Source organism: Syngnathoides biaculeatus, chromosome 8 (assembly GCF_019802595.1).
Source record: "Syngnathoides biaculeatus isolate LvHL_M chromosome 8, ASM1980259v1, whole genome shotgun sequence".
Taxonomy (NCBI): Eukaryota; Metazoa; Chordata; class Actinopteri; order Syngnathiformes; family Syngnathidae; genus Syngnathoides; species Syngnathoides biaculeatus.
In genome coordinates this window covers 9313147-9329108 of record NC_084647.1, presented here as the reverse complement: position 1 = coordinate 9329108, position 15962 = coordinate 9313147, and the positions used below count along the sequence as shown (strand labels likewise).

The window sequence follows — 15962 nt, the reverse complement described above, 5'->3', positions numbered from 1 at the left end:
CCGTGCGCGCGCTGGGGTCGGACCTCCCGGAGGGTTCCGCAAAACGTTAACTTTGAGGCGATTCAGGCGTCGCTAACGAGTGAATGGTCAACGCGTTTCTCGCGCTGGCAGTTTTTCCCTCATTTCCTTCTCTTGACTAAAAAATGACTCCAAAGGGACTTTTACATCTACTGTGCAAATATTTCCTTTGTAGCGATTCCTTAACGGCGCCGGCCGTCATTCCCGACTCCAGCGGGCGGTTTGAAAGCGCGATTCGAAAACGGCTACTTCGCATTCGACCGTGAGGGCAAAGCATCAAAAGATCCTCTTTGAATTTGTTGCCAGTGACTTGAACAGTGATGAAGTCACCAATGACCAAATATCACATCTTTTTGCCAAGTGGTTTGGGATCACCACAAAAATGGCCTTAAGTCCCGATGGTGGCGGAGGAGTAGAAAAATAATCCGTCCCCCGACGAGGAAACGTGTCCGAGTCGGCAGCGAAGGGGCAGAAGCAAAGATGGTGGGGTGACTCCGACCCGGACTCGTTCGTACCTTTTGGGGTCGCTTTGCGGTAATGCAAAAGGCGGACGAAAGGAAGTCGCCGGACCATCCGACCCTCGGTGAAGCGACTGGGCTCAAGGGCAGGACTCGGTTCTAAGATTGTGGCAGAACCGCTCAAGGCGATTCGAACTGGCGGGGGCCTGTTCGGAATCAGAATCAACCGCATTCAGACCACCCGCGCGCACCTCGGAGGATTCTCCGCTTGCGCTCGATGTCGACGCTTTGCCGTCGACAAGTTTTTGCGAGGTTGATGCGGAAAAGGTTGACTCTGCAGAAGTTCGGCCATTTCATCCCGGCCGTCTTTGGGCGAGATGCGGGGCTCGCCCGGCCAATCAATCGCAGGCGTTCGCATCCGCGCCTCAGCGTGCTCCTTTTGTCCCGGTGGGAAGAAAGCGCAGAACCCAGACAAAAGCCCGTCGGGACCGGGAAGAACAAGCCGGGTCCTCGGAACTGTGAGGCCGATTTGCCAACCGGGTTCTGTATTCACGTGATTTTTTTTTTTTTCTTTTTTTTACTTGGGAGTTGGTCAAAAATCTTCATTTGGGCATTTTTTTTTCCATCTATTGTAAAGTGAAGATAATTTCCTATCCTTAAGTGATAATTGCTATTTTTTTTTTTAAAGTGCCCAAATTGACAGCAACTTTTTCCAGCTTGAAAGTGTTGCTGAATCTTCTCTGGCGTGTGTAAAAATGTCGAAATCTTCTCAAGTCGTTGAAACTGAAGATGTTGACGGAGTTCATTTTCAAAGTGCCTTTGGGATCAATAAAGTTTTTTTTTGCCAAGCTTCGTACTTTGTTGATGACTTCATCTGCGACACGAAACAAGTCATCCAAAAAAGGAAAAAAACTTGCTCGAACATCCACGCGTGTTAGTTCGAGAGAGAGCGCCGAGGCCGAGGCCGAGGCCGAGGGGGGTGCGGTCTTGCGCTCGGCCCACGTGCGTCAGAGGCGGGTGTGGGCGGGGCCTCGCCCGGAACCCTCGGCCGGAGTCGGCGGCGGCGGCCGCAGCAGCGACTCGGGATGGCCTGCTCGGTGGCACTCTGCTCAGCTCACAGTCCGGCCCTCACCAACGCCGTCATCATGGTACGTAGGCCGGCTCGCACCGTGACTGGAATCCCGGTGGATTCCGATTTCCACTCCCGAAACTTTTGGCCCTCGAAAGCCATCCGACAAGTGCGACGTTTCAAGTAACCCTAATCGCGTCGCGCGAATCTTTGGATGTAATTCGGGATCAGGTGAAGGGGAACCGCGGGTTTTGGCAGGAGAAAAATGAGCGGCCTGGACGGTGGCCAGGTTTCAGTCACTCCAGAGAACCGTCTCAAGTTTTCTCACAAAATACTCGTTGCGTTTCTGTACGGATTCTACTTGTGTGTGTGTGTGTGTGTGTGCGTGCGCTTGGACCATCAGAACACCAACGGGCCTCCGGACTTGCTGCTGGACCCGTCGCCTCCGTCTGCGTTCGTTTTCGTGGACCGCCGCCGTCAGACCGGGGTAACCGACGTCGGCCCCGCGGGGGCTCAGAGGTTCTGGTCGTTGCCGCGGAGACCGGCCGTCAACATCTGTTTCAGGGACCTGGAGTACTCGGTCAGAGAAGGATCGTGGTGGAGTAACGCCGGTAAGGCGCGCCGGCGACACTCAAAAACCCGCAAATGGAAACGGGATAAGGACGTTCTTTGAAGCGACTTGCCCCGAGCCGCTCGGAGACTGCTTGACAACTAGCTGGAAAGTCGGGCGGGTCCGAGCTCAAGAGAAGATTGAAGCTACTTTGAGGCTACGCGCACATCTTTGCAAAGTCCACTAAAACAAGTTGAAAGCTATGAAAGTGTGCAAGTCTACTGAAGCCCGTCGGCGTCTCCCAGCGGAGCGGTTTCAATCCGGTGTCAAATTGGATGACAATCAGCGCGCACGACAGCAGCGTCAAATAGCGGTTTGAGAGTCGATGAAAGTATTGTTTCTAAATCGTCTCAACAATTTGAAGGTTTATCGACAAAGAATTTCTGGTGAGACTGTTTCGGAAGTAGATTTCAACTGAAAAAGAGTTTCCCGGTCAATGGACGCTCGTTTGGGGCCGGGAGATCCCGTCAGCGTTGCTGTAAAAGTCCAGTTCGGAAAATTTTGCAGACGCTTTGCGTGTTTCGAGTCAAAATAAGGGAGCAAGAGTTTGAACGGCGGCTGAGGAAAAGCCCTCGCGGTCGGTGTCGGTCGGCGAGCGACGTTTGGGGTCCCCGGCAAATAGCGGCCGGTCTTGGTCTCGGACAACACAAATGTTTTTCGACGCCTCAGCTGTTCTTTGCGCGTGTGAGTAATCCGTTAATCTGCGTCCGCAAATAGCCGGAGTCCAGATTACAACCTGACCACGGCCGAGATTAGCCGCGTTAGCCACCGATCGTGCTAACAGTGGTGCTGATGCTGATTTTTGCAACTAGAAAGATTTGGACCAGGCCCTCAAAAAGTTGCTTGGCGCCGTAGCCAGTTCCCAATGTCTGGACCCACTTTGGACGGCAATGCCGCCAAACCCAAAACGGTCGACGCAAAGGCACTTGTCTTTCTTTCTCGTTCCTCTGAAGTGGCCTCGGGGCTCGAGTCCCATCCGAGTCGGGTTAGCGGCATCGAGCCAACAAACGTCGGGTCGCAGCCGAGCGGTACCAATCCTTTGAGATCCTTTTAAATTGGCCATCCCCGAACTTTTTTTTTTTCCCCTGTGGAAGGCGACAGCAAAAGTTTAGCTTTGATTGGCACTAAACGTTCATTCAGAAGAAGAAGAAGAAGAAGAAGAAAAGTCCAGTTTTGAACATCACAATTTGTCACTCTGTGCACTGCTGTGTTTTGAATTTGCTCAGATCTTTTTCATGCATTTTGTACTGAATTCACCAAATATATATATATATATATATATATATATATATATTTTTTTTTTTCCTCTCTCTTCTTTCCAATCCCAAAAGGTTTGGCGAACGGGTTGTTTAGTACCTCCAACAAGATTCTGAAGCACCAGCAGCAGTCTTGACAAAAAACAAGCGTCGCGCTCACGTTTAGTCTTCTCACAAAAGACTATAAAACTAAGTACGGAGGACCACGTTTGCCTTTGTTCGGCGTGGTCGGACCGGTCGGTAACGTGACACCGAAAGAGAGAAACGAGAAAAAAGGAGAGGAAATGAATGAACGCGCCGAACGCCGAGAATGAAGAAGTGGTCTTTGTCCGACGGTTTGTGGTCTTCTCAGGTGACAAGACTCTGCTCAGAGGGATCTCTGGAAAGTTCACCAGCGGGGACCTGGTGGCCGTCATGGGGCCCTCGGGGGCCGGGAAGTCCACCCTCATGAACATCCTGGCGGGCTACAGGTCAGCCAAGACAAAATCCACCTCGAGTACTGGGCTCGTGTAGACCTCTACACCCGTGAGCGGGTATGCTTTGAGACCAGGGCACATGCTGGGATCACCGTGATTCCCCATCAGGGTTGCTGTGGGATTATATGGGTCCAGATCAGGGTGTCTGTCATTACATCGCTATGATCCTAGTCCGGGATGGGTGGGTGTATGGGCTAGTTCCAGATCGGGGTGCTCCGGCTCAGTCCGGTTCGAGGGCGCGGAAACAGATTTGCATCCGTCAGCGTGGTTCTCGATCAGGGTGAAAGTGTGCGATCGTATGGTTCCGGATTAGAGCGTGTTTGGGTCACGGTGACGATTGTTGCGGTGCTAGATCAGCGGGACCGGTTCACTACGTTTAGGCCATTTTGTCAACGGGGCCGATGTTTTGATGGATCTTTTGGATCACCAAGGGCCCGTTGATAGGACGCTGTAAAAAAAAAAAAAAGTAATTTCAAGATTTGTCGGGCATGTGGAACCACAATTCGAGCTGGGTTTTTTTTTTTTTTTCTCCCCCGTTCTAGATGGTTGTGGTTCTAGACCAGTGTATGTCTGCATCTGTGTCTGTGGTCATTTTCAGGCTGGTCGCAAATCTTGAAGGTTGTAGTTGTAATTCAAGATCCGGGCGGTCCTCGTTGAGCGTGGCCGTACCAGTTGCGGTTCCAAACCAGCGTACGTCTGGGCGTGCGTGGCCGGTTCTGGATGTTTGTGTTATGTTGTGCCGCAGGGAGACGGGAACGAAGGGTGAGATACTGATCAACGGTCGTCCTCGAGACCTGCGATCCTTCCGTAAAGTTTCCTGCTACATCATGCAGGACGACATGTTGTTGCCTCACTTGACTGTGCAGGAAGCCATGATGGTACCGCTCCGCTCATCGACAGAACTTCACAAACACTCACCCGGTACACACAAGGCCTGATCTCTGACGGTTGCGCAGGTGTCGGCCAACCTGAAGCTTCAGGAGAAGGAAGAAGCTCGCGAGGAGAAGGTGACTGGAAAGTTCTCTCGCCGACTTTTGGAAGGTTTCGTCTCGAAAGACTAACCGAGGTTCCGGTCGATTTGATTGTTTATCGGTGTGTCAGGTGTGCGAGATCCTGATGGCTTTGGGTTTACTGGACTGCGTCTCGACCAGAACCTCTCACCTGTCGGGGGGCCAGAGGAAAAGATTGGCCATCGCTCTGGAGCTGGTCAATAACCCGCCCGTCATGTTCTTTGACGAACCCACCAGGTAAGCCTGTGCACGCTCGCCCCAAAAAGAATGTTGCGATTCCACTGAAAAGTATCTGATTGGAGCGTGCGAAAGACAAGCCTCAGTTCCATGTGGAAGTTGCCACAGCAACAGCCGACAGGACACGCGCTCCGCAGGTGCTCGTGCGCCACAAGGCCGATGTTGCGTCCACGTCAGCGGCGCCGCTTGAACCGTGTCGGCCGCCTGCTTGTCTCTAATTTTGTGCCTTTTCTGCCGCGCCTCAGCGGTCTGGACAGCTCGTCGTGCTTCCGGGTGGTCTCGCTGCTGAAGCGTCTGGCCCGCGGCGGGCGGACCGTCGTCTGCACCATCCACCAACCCAGCGCCAGACTCTTCGAGCTCTTCGACCGGGTGGGCGCCGTCGCGCCGTCGTCGCGTCCCGGTGACATCGTGGAGACGTGCGTGTGTTTTTCAGCTGTACGTGCTGAGTCGGGGCCAGTGCATCTATCGGGGAAGCGTCTCGGCTCTGGTGCCTTACCTCGCAGACCTCGGACTCAGCTGCCCCACCTACCACAACCCCGCCGACTTCGGTACTCCGCTCACCCTCGAAACGTCCGGTCACCGAACGCCGATCCCGGGGCCACGTCGGGTCGCTTTGCTAAAGATGGATTGTTTGAGTGGAACTCGAATTTTCCGAGTCAGTAGGTCCGACGGCGCTTCAGGATTGAATCCCTCCCGATATCCACTTCATCGGCGCGTTGATTTCAAAAGCGTGAATCAAATTCGATTACAAGCGGAACATTTGACTGCTTTTCCAAAATTTGGTCCTGTAGTCTGATTGGCGCGCGTACCCCCGTCACACATTTCCTGTTATGTACTTGCGTTTCCAAAATGCTGCCGGAAGCGTCCGAGTGTGCTCTTGATGCCGTCATTGCGAAAGATTTTGAGAAAGTGCGACGACATGTTCAGCAGAGTCGCTCGGAATTGTCAGCGAGTTCATTTCCGGAGTGGTCTTCCCAGCGCCGCGCCGGATGAACTGACTTTGGTACTTGCGTGATTTTGCTTCTTGTACTCGTGCCTCGACTTAAACGGGTTGTTGATGTCCATGCCGCGTGTGAGTGATGGAGGTGGCGTCCGGGGAGTACGGCGACCACACGGCGACGCTGGTCGGAGCGGCGTTGGAGGCGGCAGCGGACGGACACGAGGGCGTCTGCCTCGCCGGCGGCCAACTCCCGGAGGTCCGGAGGGAGCGGCCGTCCGAAGGGTTCTCGGCGAGCCGATCGGTCCAGTTCTCCATCTTGTTCCGGAGAACCGTCCTCGGCATCCTCAGGGACTCGGTGAGGAGAGCCCACGCCGCGGTTTCGTCTGTTGCCGTGACGACAGCCGGCCTGCCAGCAACTCGCGATTCTGTTAACAATCCGTTCTGCTGCCGATGAGGTTTTTTTCCTTTCTATCTTTCAATGATTTGGATCAAACCAAAAATATTTTCGTCCACCATTTCAAACTGAAGATGCAGACAGAAAACTGAAAACTGAGTCCCTCTCGGCCAAAACGTTGATGAACGTGAAAATCGGGGGAAAAAAATTGGTGAGGTCAACAATTTGGACAATTTCGGTTGAATGAAACAATCGATCGATCATCGGGTTATGGATTCATCGTTGCACCTCTGGTCCTCGTTCTTGGTCTTCCCTGCAAGTGCAGTTCTAATGAAGTTGGGAGTCGTGTTAAACAAGTGAAAACAATCGTTTGCAAAGTAAATGAATACACAACAAAACACAAGAAATGTCATGTTGAAAATGATAAACTTGTTTTGAGCAAATAATCATGAATTGGAATTTTTGTGGCTGCAAGACATTCCAAAAAAGACACAAAAGGTTTTGGGGAAACGTGCTGCCATCCAAGCATCTTTTTCTTTTTCATGGACGCTCTTGCTTATTTGAGCCGGACATTGGCAAAGCACATTCTGCATGTGCTACAACAACGTTGGTTTTCGCGGGGACTCGACCGGTCTGCCTGCAGTCCAGACCTGTGTCGCATTATGAAGCGTAAAATACGACAACGGGGACCCCAGACTGTTGAACAGCTGAAGGTGAAGCAAGAATGGGCAGGAATTGCAGTTCTGATGCTTCGACAGTGTGTTGATTTAAATGCAGATGATTTTCAAATCCTTGTATTCCGTTTTTGTTGAACACAACGTTCCAACCTCATTGGAACTGGGGTTGGGTGTATTGGGTGCCGGCGGTCCCGTCACTCGCGTTTGCACATTGTCGTGACCATGGCGGCGGCCTGACTTCTCTGCGGGTGTGCGGGCGCAGGTGCTGACCCACCTTCGGGTGTGGTCTCACGTGGGCATCGGGCTCCTGATCGGTCTGCTGTACTCGGGCATCGGGAACGAGGCCAAGAAAGTCCTGAGCAACTCGGCCTTCCTGTTCTTCTCCATCTTGTTCCTGATGTTCGCCGCCCTCATGCCCACCGTGCTCACCTGTCAGTATTCCCGCTCATTTTCATCGATAACGGGAAAGACGTAAAGGACAGAACTCTTGAGACACCGAGAAAAACCGCATTTAGTTTTCATGGCAAAGATCTCGTTCATCCCTCGGAAAAAAAAACAAACAAACAAACCAACATTGGAGACATTTTACCGTTCAAAGTTGTGTCACGACATCGGACCAATCATTTCCAGTCTGTCCAATGCAAAAGTCCTGGAGTGACGCGCCCGAGTCGTCTTTTTGGGGCATTTCCGTGCGTTCGGGGTCTCTGAAGACGCTTCAAAAAACATTTCAATAACACGTCGAGCCAAAGAGGGAGGCGACACGGGGTTACGGGTTCAAATCACGGCCGGACCGAGAGAACGAGCCCAGTCGGTGAGAGCGTGGTGCGCTACGGCGCCGCCCGCGGGCATTCCGGTGTCAGTCAAAAGGCCCGTCAGCGGGTGACGTCTTTGCCGTTATGGACGAAAGGTTGCCGCGCACGTGACGCTGACCCGACGTCCGCGTGTGCTTCAGTTCCTCTGGAGTTGGCCGTTTTCCTCAGGGAACATCTCAACCACTGGTACAGCCTCAAAGCCTTCTACTTGGCCAAGACGACGGCTGACGTTCCCTTCCAGGTACCCCAGTAGCGAGCGCTAACTCGCGCCCTTCACGGTGGCGCCTTGAGATCCGAGTTGAGTTTGTTCCGTCAGCGCGAAACGCGATTGAATCCAACGAGGAAGCCCGACGGACTCCCGGATGTCATCGCGGAGCCACCGGAGGTGGCGTCATTCGATGTTTGCGTGGATCACATTTGGACAAAAAAAAAAACCAAAACATCAGCCATCAGAACTGCAAGCACATTGTCACGAGAGCAGCCGCGTAGCGGATTGGAAAGAATCGAAGCAGTTTTTGTCCCAGTCCGTGGAACGGCTTCTTCTGGGCACCCGGAGGCGGTTTTTAAGACGGGCGCACGTACGGCACAGTGCACCCGGGCCTGAGCTCCTCGCGGTGGCACTAATCATAAGTCCTGGAGCGGCGTCATGTCGTCTGTCGACATGCGCTGCCGCATTGTTTTGTGTTCTGTTGCTTCAAGGTTTTCGAACAGCGCCACTTCGCCGATATGATAGCGCTAGCGTGACCGTGCCGGTGGAGTTTCCCTTATTTGTTAGCATGACATAGTTTGACACTAAACTGGCAAAATAAGCACTTGTAGCCTTTAGCTGGCTAACAGTTAGCAATCCTCGTGAGACACCTGCCGCCGTACGTAAAAACCAAAGTGAAAAATCGCACCCTTGAGTCACTTGTATCTGAAGGCAACACTGTACTGGCATTTGTACTGATATTTGTTGTTGTTTTTGTCTACTGTGTGACGCGATGACTTGTACTTGTCCGGGTCCTCGTATTTGTGTCCACTCAGCTCTCGCGGTCGTCGTACTTGCAGCGTTGTCTGTATTTGCGCTTCTTCCGGTGTCCAGGTGGTCTTCCCGGCATTGTACTGCAGCATCGTGTACTGGATGACTTCTCAGCCGCCGGAGGCCACTCGCTACTTCCTCTTCCTGTCACTGGGGGTCATGACCTCCCTGGTGGCTCAGAGTCTGGGACTTCTGATCGGGGCGGCCTCCGCTTCCTTGCAGGTACTTTCAAAGTAAGAGTGACGAAGGTACCTTGCAATTCCAGCCGATTTGGGGGCGGGGCCAGTGGGCCCAAGTCCGGCTTGCCACCCGATACCGTAGACGTACATCTCCGTCTATTCAACCGCCCCTCCCCACCCTGCAGGTGGCGACCTTCGTGGGCCCGGTGATGGCCATCCCGGTTCTCCTGTTTTCGGGCTTCTTTGTGAGCTTCGACACCATTCCCTGGTACCTGCGCTGGATGTCCTACGTCTCGTACGTCAGGTGGGACTCGACGCCGCGGACCGGTGCCCCGTGGACCTTTTCGCTCCTCCGAGCCGCAAACGAGTCAGCGTCGTTGACGGATGTTCCGCACATTTCAAAGTGCTCATCTGTCTGCACTTGAGTAAATTTCATCCCAGCTCCTTTTTTAAACGTCGGCGTCGTTCCGAGCCGCATCCCACATTGAGGTCATTCCGCATGGCAGCACTCACGCATCCGGTTGTCCAAACGGTACACGGAAGGATTTCCCGGTCGGAAAGTCAACCGGTCTGGACCGGCCTCTTCGTGAGGGCCCCGACCTTCGGGTTAAGTCCAATTGTGGCGGTGTTGTTTCAGGTACGGTTTTGAGGGCGTGATTCTGTCCATCTACGGCCTGCGTCGAGAGGACCTCCATTGCGACCCCGGGGAGACCTGTCACTTTCAGAAGTCCGATGCCATCCTGAAGGAGTTGGGCATGACGGAGGCCAAGCTCTACCTGGACTTTGCAGTCCTCGCCGTCTTCTTCCTCGCACTGCGGCTACTCGCTTATTTCGTCTTAAGGTACAAGATCAGGGCAGAGAGGTAGGAGCAGACCACCGGGAGCGAAAGGTGGGATCGCACCACCAGAAAACACCGCCAGGACCGGCACGGCGATGGAGGGGGGACAAAAAAACAGACGACCGAGACCGACCACCGCGAAAGAGATGGAGAACCGAACCACCAGAAACGAGCGATAGAACCAGTTCACTGGGAAAGAGGACGGGGACCGGACCGGGAGAACTGAGAGGCAGGACAGATAGGAAGAATCAGACCACCGGGACTCAGAAATTGAATCAGACTGCCAGAATAGAGAGGTAGAAGCAGACCATCACGAAAGAGGGTTAGAACCAGTTCACCACAACTGACAGGTAGAATAGGAAAGCTCACCAGGACTGAGAGAGGGAACCGAACCTTCGGGAGAGAAAGGTCAGACCAACTCAGACTGGGAGATGGAACCAGACCACCTGGGGAAAGCGGGTAGCGCAAGACTGACCACATGTACGTAGTCTCTCTAAGCCGGGCAGGGGTTAGCATGTAGCTATCGTTTGCTGAGCAGGACCGAACAGGCGCCAGATTTTCAAAGTCCGTTCGTACGAGGAGTCGCTACGCTTTAGAGAAACAAACTTTTGGGCAAACGGCACCTCCGTAGAAAAAAAAGGTCTTTAGTATCCAAGAACAGGAGCAGGTCTCTCGTTCCTACGGAGCCGGGGATTGAGCGCCGGACAAAAAGGGATTTCCCGTGGCCGCAAGATCCGGCAAGTTCACAAAATCAATAAATACTTTCTCCAACAACACATTTGGCGCGTCTGTGGCATTTCTAGGTGGGAGTGCGAGGCCACAGCAAAACAAACGTGTCCCAAAGAGTTCTTATCTGTACCGACGTCGTCATCGGCACGTCTCCGTTTGTTTCACTGACAAATGACGGCTAAGCTGAAGCAGGAACGCAAGCTAAGTGGCAATTTCAGCGGGACTGAAGATGGCGCAATTTGGCTGGGGGTCGCACGACGTCCTCGGTTAGGGCTTTTCAGAACGTCATGACAATGGCCGCCAATCGTTTCAGTGACGCGACTGCGGTTTTTCAGGACGTGTCGAGTCATTTAGTCGAAGCGTGTCTCGAGGCGTGATTGATTAGGGGGAGGGGCCGGAACCCCCCGGTGACGACGAAAGCCTTCACGGAAATGGCGAGATTCGCGTTGTCATCGGAGAGTCCGCTCAATGTCACTTTTTATTGATTTGCGTCCTCCCCCGTACGTGACGGGCCAAGTTCCACAAGCGTGCGTCTTCCCCAGGCAGCCAAACGGCACCAGAGTAGCCACGGCACGTCACAATGGAAGAAAACCTTCACAATATCCTTTTATTTCTATTTTATCAGACACTTTGTCATTTATTCATTTATTTGTAAGGAGAAAACAAAATTGCAGTAGGCGGCCAAAATGAGTCAAGGTGAAGTTGTCTTGTAGTGACACACGTGGCCAGCAGGTGGCATCACGTGCGCATGAAGCCTTTGCCCCTCCGATCGGATGAAACGGTTCCAAGCGGCGATGGCGGTGGTCCGGCCCGGTGAGGAGAACCGTGCAGGGGACTCTTCCGGTCCTCGGAGCTGTGAGGCCGGACATCTCCCCAACCACTTGCCTTGAGTCTTTATGAGGGCTCAAAATCTTAAGACTCTTTTATCATTTATTCATCTCATAGTATGAGAGTAGTCACATTTTCATTGCAAAAAAAAAAAGCAAAGCGCATCTTTTTTCAATGAATTTGAGTGGAGGACCGGATCAAATAATTGCCACACAGACAGGAAGGTTGAGGAAGTAAACCATCGCAAATATTCCCCGCCCCAAGCGGTCCAGGTTCTCTCGGGCAAAGCAAGAAAAAAGCGCCATTGAAATTTGAAGCAAAGACATCCGTCCGTTAAACACGGCGCCACCCGCTTTTTATTGGTCGATGCTCATTTTCTCCTCTGCGCGTCCTTCGTCTCAGCCGTGGCTCGGGTGCGCTCGGGCCTCCGGACCCCGTCGCGGCCGCGCAGGAACTTAGCGAATCCCTGTCGTATTTGCGTCATCTGGCCCCCGTAGACCAGCGGGTCCAAGATGGGCTGGACCAGCACAAAGTAAAGCGACAGGAAGTCGCGCAGGACGTGCGGCAGGGCGTCGACGTCGAAGCGCGTGCGGACGACCTGGAAGGTGCAACCGAAGCAGAAGTTGACCAGGGAGGCCACGTGCGGCACGCAGGTCGCCAGCGCCTTGCGCCGGGCCCGGCGCCGCCCCGAGAACACCACGGCCAGGATCCTGGCGTACGAGTAGAGCACGGGCAGCAGCGGCGCCACCACGGCGGCCGCCGTGGCGACCAGACCGTAGACGTCGCTGGCCCGCGAGTCGCCGCAGAGCAGTCGCGCCACCAGGAAGTTGTGGCAGTACAGGCCGGGGATGACGTTCCCGCACAGCGGCCGGCCGGCGGTGATCGCCACGGCGACCGCCACCCACGCCATCGAGTACGCCCACAGCGAGAGGACGACCAGCGGGGCCCGGCCCGGCGCCATCAGGGCTGCGTAGCGCAGCGGCCGGCAGATGGCCAGGTAGCGGTCGTACGACATGGCGGCCAGCGTGCACAACTCCACGCGGGCGTACGAGTACAGCGCAAAGATCTGCAGGAAGCACGACGCCGGCGACACGGCGTGAGACGAGCTCAGCGTCTGCGCCGCCAGGAACGGGAAGAACGCCGTGGAGCCCAACAGCTGGTTGGCGAACAGAGACGCCGCCAGGACGAACATCGGGCGAGCGCGGAGGCCCCCGTCCCAGCAGATCAGCGCCACCAAAGACGCGTTGGAGGCCACCGCCAACGCGTACGTCGACACGGTCGCCGCGAACGCCAGGTACCTGGCCGCGCCCAGCTGGCCGTACAGAGACAGGACGAAATACGAATACGTGACGTTGGACATGGTCAGGGTCGCGCGGACGGGCGTCGCGGGAGGCTAAACGCCTTCATGAGTCACGTCGACTTGCGCTTGGGCGTTTGGCCACTCGAAACCAAGCATCAAAATTCGCATCCCCAACATCAAAATGACCTCAACGGACGGCGTCCGAATCAAGCCTTCCCGATCACCGTCGGGAGAGAAGAAGCGCGTGGCCTCGGACCTTTCGGCATCGCTCTCGACTTTGACAAAAACAAGTTCCCGACCTGCGATGAACGCCAAAACCCGACCCGACTCGCAGTTGCCGTTCGACTCTGACCCCCGCCCAGCGTCCGAACCGCTTCCCGCAGAAAAGGGGAAAATCAAAACGACCTCAGGGCGAGCGTCGACCTGACCCGGAGCGACTTCAAGAGAGCGTCCAGGCGGCCTCGGAAGACCTGACCAGCTCCTTTGCGATGATTTAAGCGGCGGCTCCTCTTTATTGGGTGTGAGCACGCCCCCGAGCCGCCTCCCGCTCCCATGATGTCGTCGTGCTCCTCCTCCTCCTCCTTTTCTGATGATGTAATAAATGATTGATTTGTTTGCGTGGCCTGAAAGCGACGCGAAGAAAAAGCTTTGCCGGCGTTCAGAAGTGGACTTCCGACCCCGGAGCGCTCCTTTCAAACGTCCCCCCCCGCTCGCTCCAAAGGCCTCGTTCCAAGACTGAAAGGTTTTGGCGTGAATTACGCGAGACAAACCGCGCGGGACGGAGGACCGCCCGGCTGAGCGGGAATCCTTCGGAGCCCGGACCTCAAAAGCGCAATTTGTGTCGAAAGGAGCTTCTGTTGCCAGCCAGTCAAAACGTTCAAAGCGCAAGAAAATTGGCTCAGCTTGTCCACGGGCCACCATTTGAAAAGGTGACTTTTACCAGCCGCAGGCCCAAAGACCACGTCGTAGGCCTCTATGAAAACGGAACTTTTGGAAGAGAACTATGGACATAATCTTCGCTTTTTGGAAAGGTCAAGACTGATATTATCAAGAACAGCGCGACAATATCGATCACATACAGTCATGTCGGTGACACGCTACTAGAGCTGCTCGTCATATTTGCATCACCTTGCCGTAGTGTTGATGATATTTTCATCATCGCATCGATTGTCGTATTCATTCCGGCTTGAACAGATTCAAGGCGCACACTCATCTCGTTTTTCCCGGACGACGGACGCCTTCACGGAAAGGCGTCAACATGTTTACGGCGCGTCGCTCGTTAGCAGTTAGCGACCCGGACTAGGACCTCGTGGGACCCGCGGCCGACCGGGCCCTCCCCTCCCCTGCCGCGCACGGAATCGCGCGGGACCGGTTCCCGGTAGCGTGTCCGTCATCGCGGCGACGTCCTCCCCACGACGCCCGACTTCTGCTCGGACTCCCGACGCTTCGAGCTTCCCGGGGGTCCAATTGGACAAAGCCCCTCTCCCTCGGGAGCTCATTAGTGACAAAGTCAACACGACGACATCGTCCTCATCAATGCTTTGAAAAAAGGAAAGTCACCAGGGACGGACGGACGGACGGACGGATGTTGTTGAGAGTCCGGCTCAAATTGGAAGGAAAAACAAATCGCGTTCGCTCGTATGCTCCGGATTTGACATTTCAAAATTCCAAAATCTTTCCAGACTTGACTTTGGGGTAAGAAATTTGCGCAGTTGCCTTCATTTGTGTGGCCAAATCATTGGCGAGTAAGGAGGGGGCTCCCGCAATTGAGGACCGAACCCGGACGGCCGGAGGTCTTTTGCGCTTCGCCCGCGTTGGCCCACTCCACGTTTGACTCAAAAGTCCGTAAACGAGCCAAATCCTACTTTGCAACCCTCATCCTGTTTGAAAGACCTTTTCAAAAGCCTCATCCCGTTTAGTTTGAGGTTTTGGAAACGACGTCCCAGGTGACATCGCCGGTGCTTCCGGACCGGACCAGATGACAAAAGGGAGCTCGGAGAAAGATGGAAAAACTGCTCCATATCCTCTTTTGAAAACCCGAATCGGAATCCTGACCTGTTGAAAAGGCCCACTTTAAAAACCTTGGTCGGAACGGAGACGACGGGTGCGGCCGGGCCGACGGGTCCCCTTGAAAGACAGGCGCCGGCGTCGTCAGCGTCAAGCTGGACTCATCGGCCAAGGTTGACTTGCGTTTGTTTTGGTTTAACTCTAACCCCTTGTTGGGGACCGAAGGCAAGGACCTTGGCGGTCTGATCCCCGACTACAGAACTCGGCTCTACAGACGTGGAATGTCATCTCTCTGGACAAGATCTGGCCTCCAAACACCACTCGGGCTCTGGTACCAGTCCTTTCGTGGGAGGCTCGACTCTCTTCCACTCTGGATTTGCCCAGCAGGTGGGGGTATGACGACTGCCCCCCACGCCCGAGTGAGGGTTCCCTTCTCATCACGGATTGTCCTCGACGAACACCGCGTGTCCACGTGCGCACTCGGCACCAGTCCGACGATCGACTCGGACGCTCGGCTGGAGCTGCGAACCGATCACCGCCTGGCGGAGAGCCGGGTCAGATCCCGGTTTGACGCGGCGGGCGCAAGCCTATCGTGAGGATCTGCTGGGAAACTCTGTCAAAATCCCCAAGGCGGAAGGCTTTGAACTGCCACCTCCAGAGACGCGGTGGACCGCGGAGGTGTGGCAGCAAAATGGCCTGCCAATCCCTCAACCGTCGGTGGACGCCAGCGTCAAGATGAAGGGGGAGTCCGAGTGGACCTTTTTGGCCCGCGGGGGTCCCGAAGCGGCCGATGGGTACCGGGTGGCCGAGCGGAATCCACCTTTGGCGGTCGCTGAGGCAAAAAAAAAACACGTCGGTGGGACATCCGGACACTTTTTGAGCACTGGTCCACCGCGAGAGATGAGCGAAATCGTATCTTTCCATACACCGAGTGACTGATTTTAACCCGTTCAAGAAATGACGTGTGGACAATATCCAACTATGGCGAGAAAGCTTGACGAGGCCCCTGGGAGCCAGATCTAAAGTTTGGGGGCCGGATTAAGGAAGCTGGCCCTCCTGGACTGACCTGAGACGGTGGCTGAAGCGCGACAGGAAGTATCTGCAGA

The 15962-nt window shown here is 54.6% G+C and overlaps 2 protein-coding genes across 7 annotated transcripts; one reads left to right on the top strand and one right to left on the bottom strand.

Annotated features, from left to right (window-relative positions):
* Positions 1–53: 53 nt before the first annotated feature.
* Positions 54–10889, top strand: abcg1 (ATP-binding cassette, sub-family G (WHITE), member 1). Of its 6 annotated transcripts, none has more exons than XR_009796015.1 (15): positions 54–1624; positions 1949–2156; positions 3764–3881; positions 4633–4765; positions 4844–4894; positions 4989–5134; positions 5200–5271; positions 5380–5503; positions 5568–5682; positions 6212–6429; positions 7408–7576; positions 8098–8198; positions 9039–9208; positions 9340–9458; positions 9792–9927. XR_009796015.1 is itself a non-coding variant. In XM_061826905.1 (15 exons), the coding sequence occupies exons 1-15, from the start codon at positions 1562–1564 to the stop codon at positions 10018–10020; spliced, it is 2025 nt and encodes a 674-aa protein (XP_061682889.1). In that variant the 5' UTR covers positions 54–1561; the 3' UTR covers positions 10021–10852. The 6 variants fall into 6 exon arrangements, 5 of the variants coding, with proteins under 5 accessions (XP_061682889.1, XP_061682890.1, XP_061682892.1 ...); XM_061826905.1 differs by having other exon boundaries at positions 9039–9197; positions 9792–10852; XM_061826906.1 differs by lacking the exon at positions 5200–5271 and having other exon boundaries at positions 9039–9197; positions 9792–10838.
* Positions 10890–11919: 1030 nt separating this feature from the next.
* On the bottom strand, positions 11920–12909 carry or64d1 (odorant receptor, family 64, subfamily D, member 1). The gene has a single exon (XM_061827677.1). The coding sequence runs from the start codon at positions 12907–12909 to the stop codon at positions 11920–11922; it is 990 nt and encodes a 329-aa protein (XP_061683661.1).
* Positions 12910–15962: the final 3053 nt, after the last annotated feature.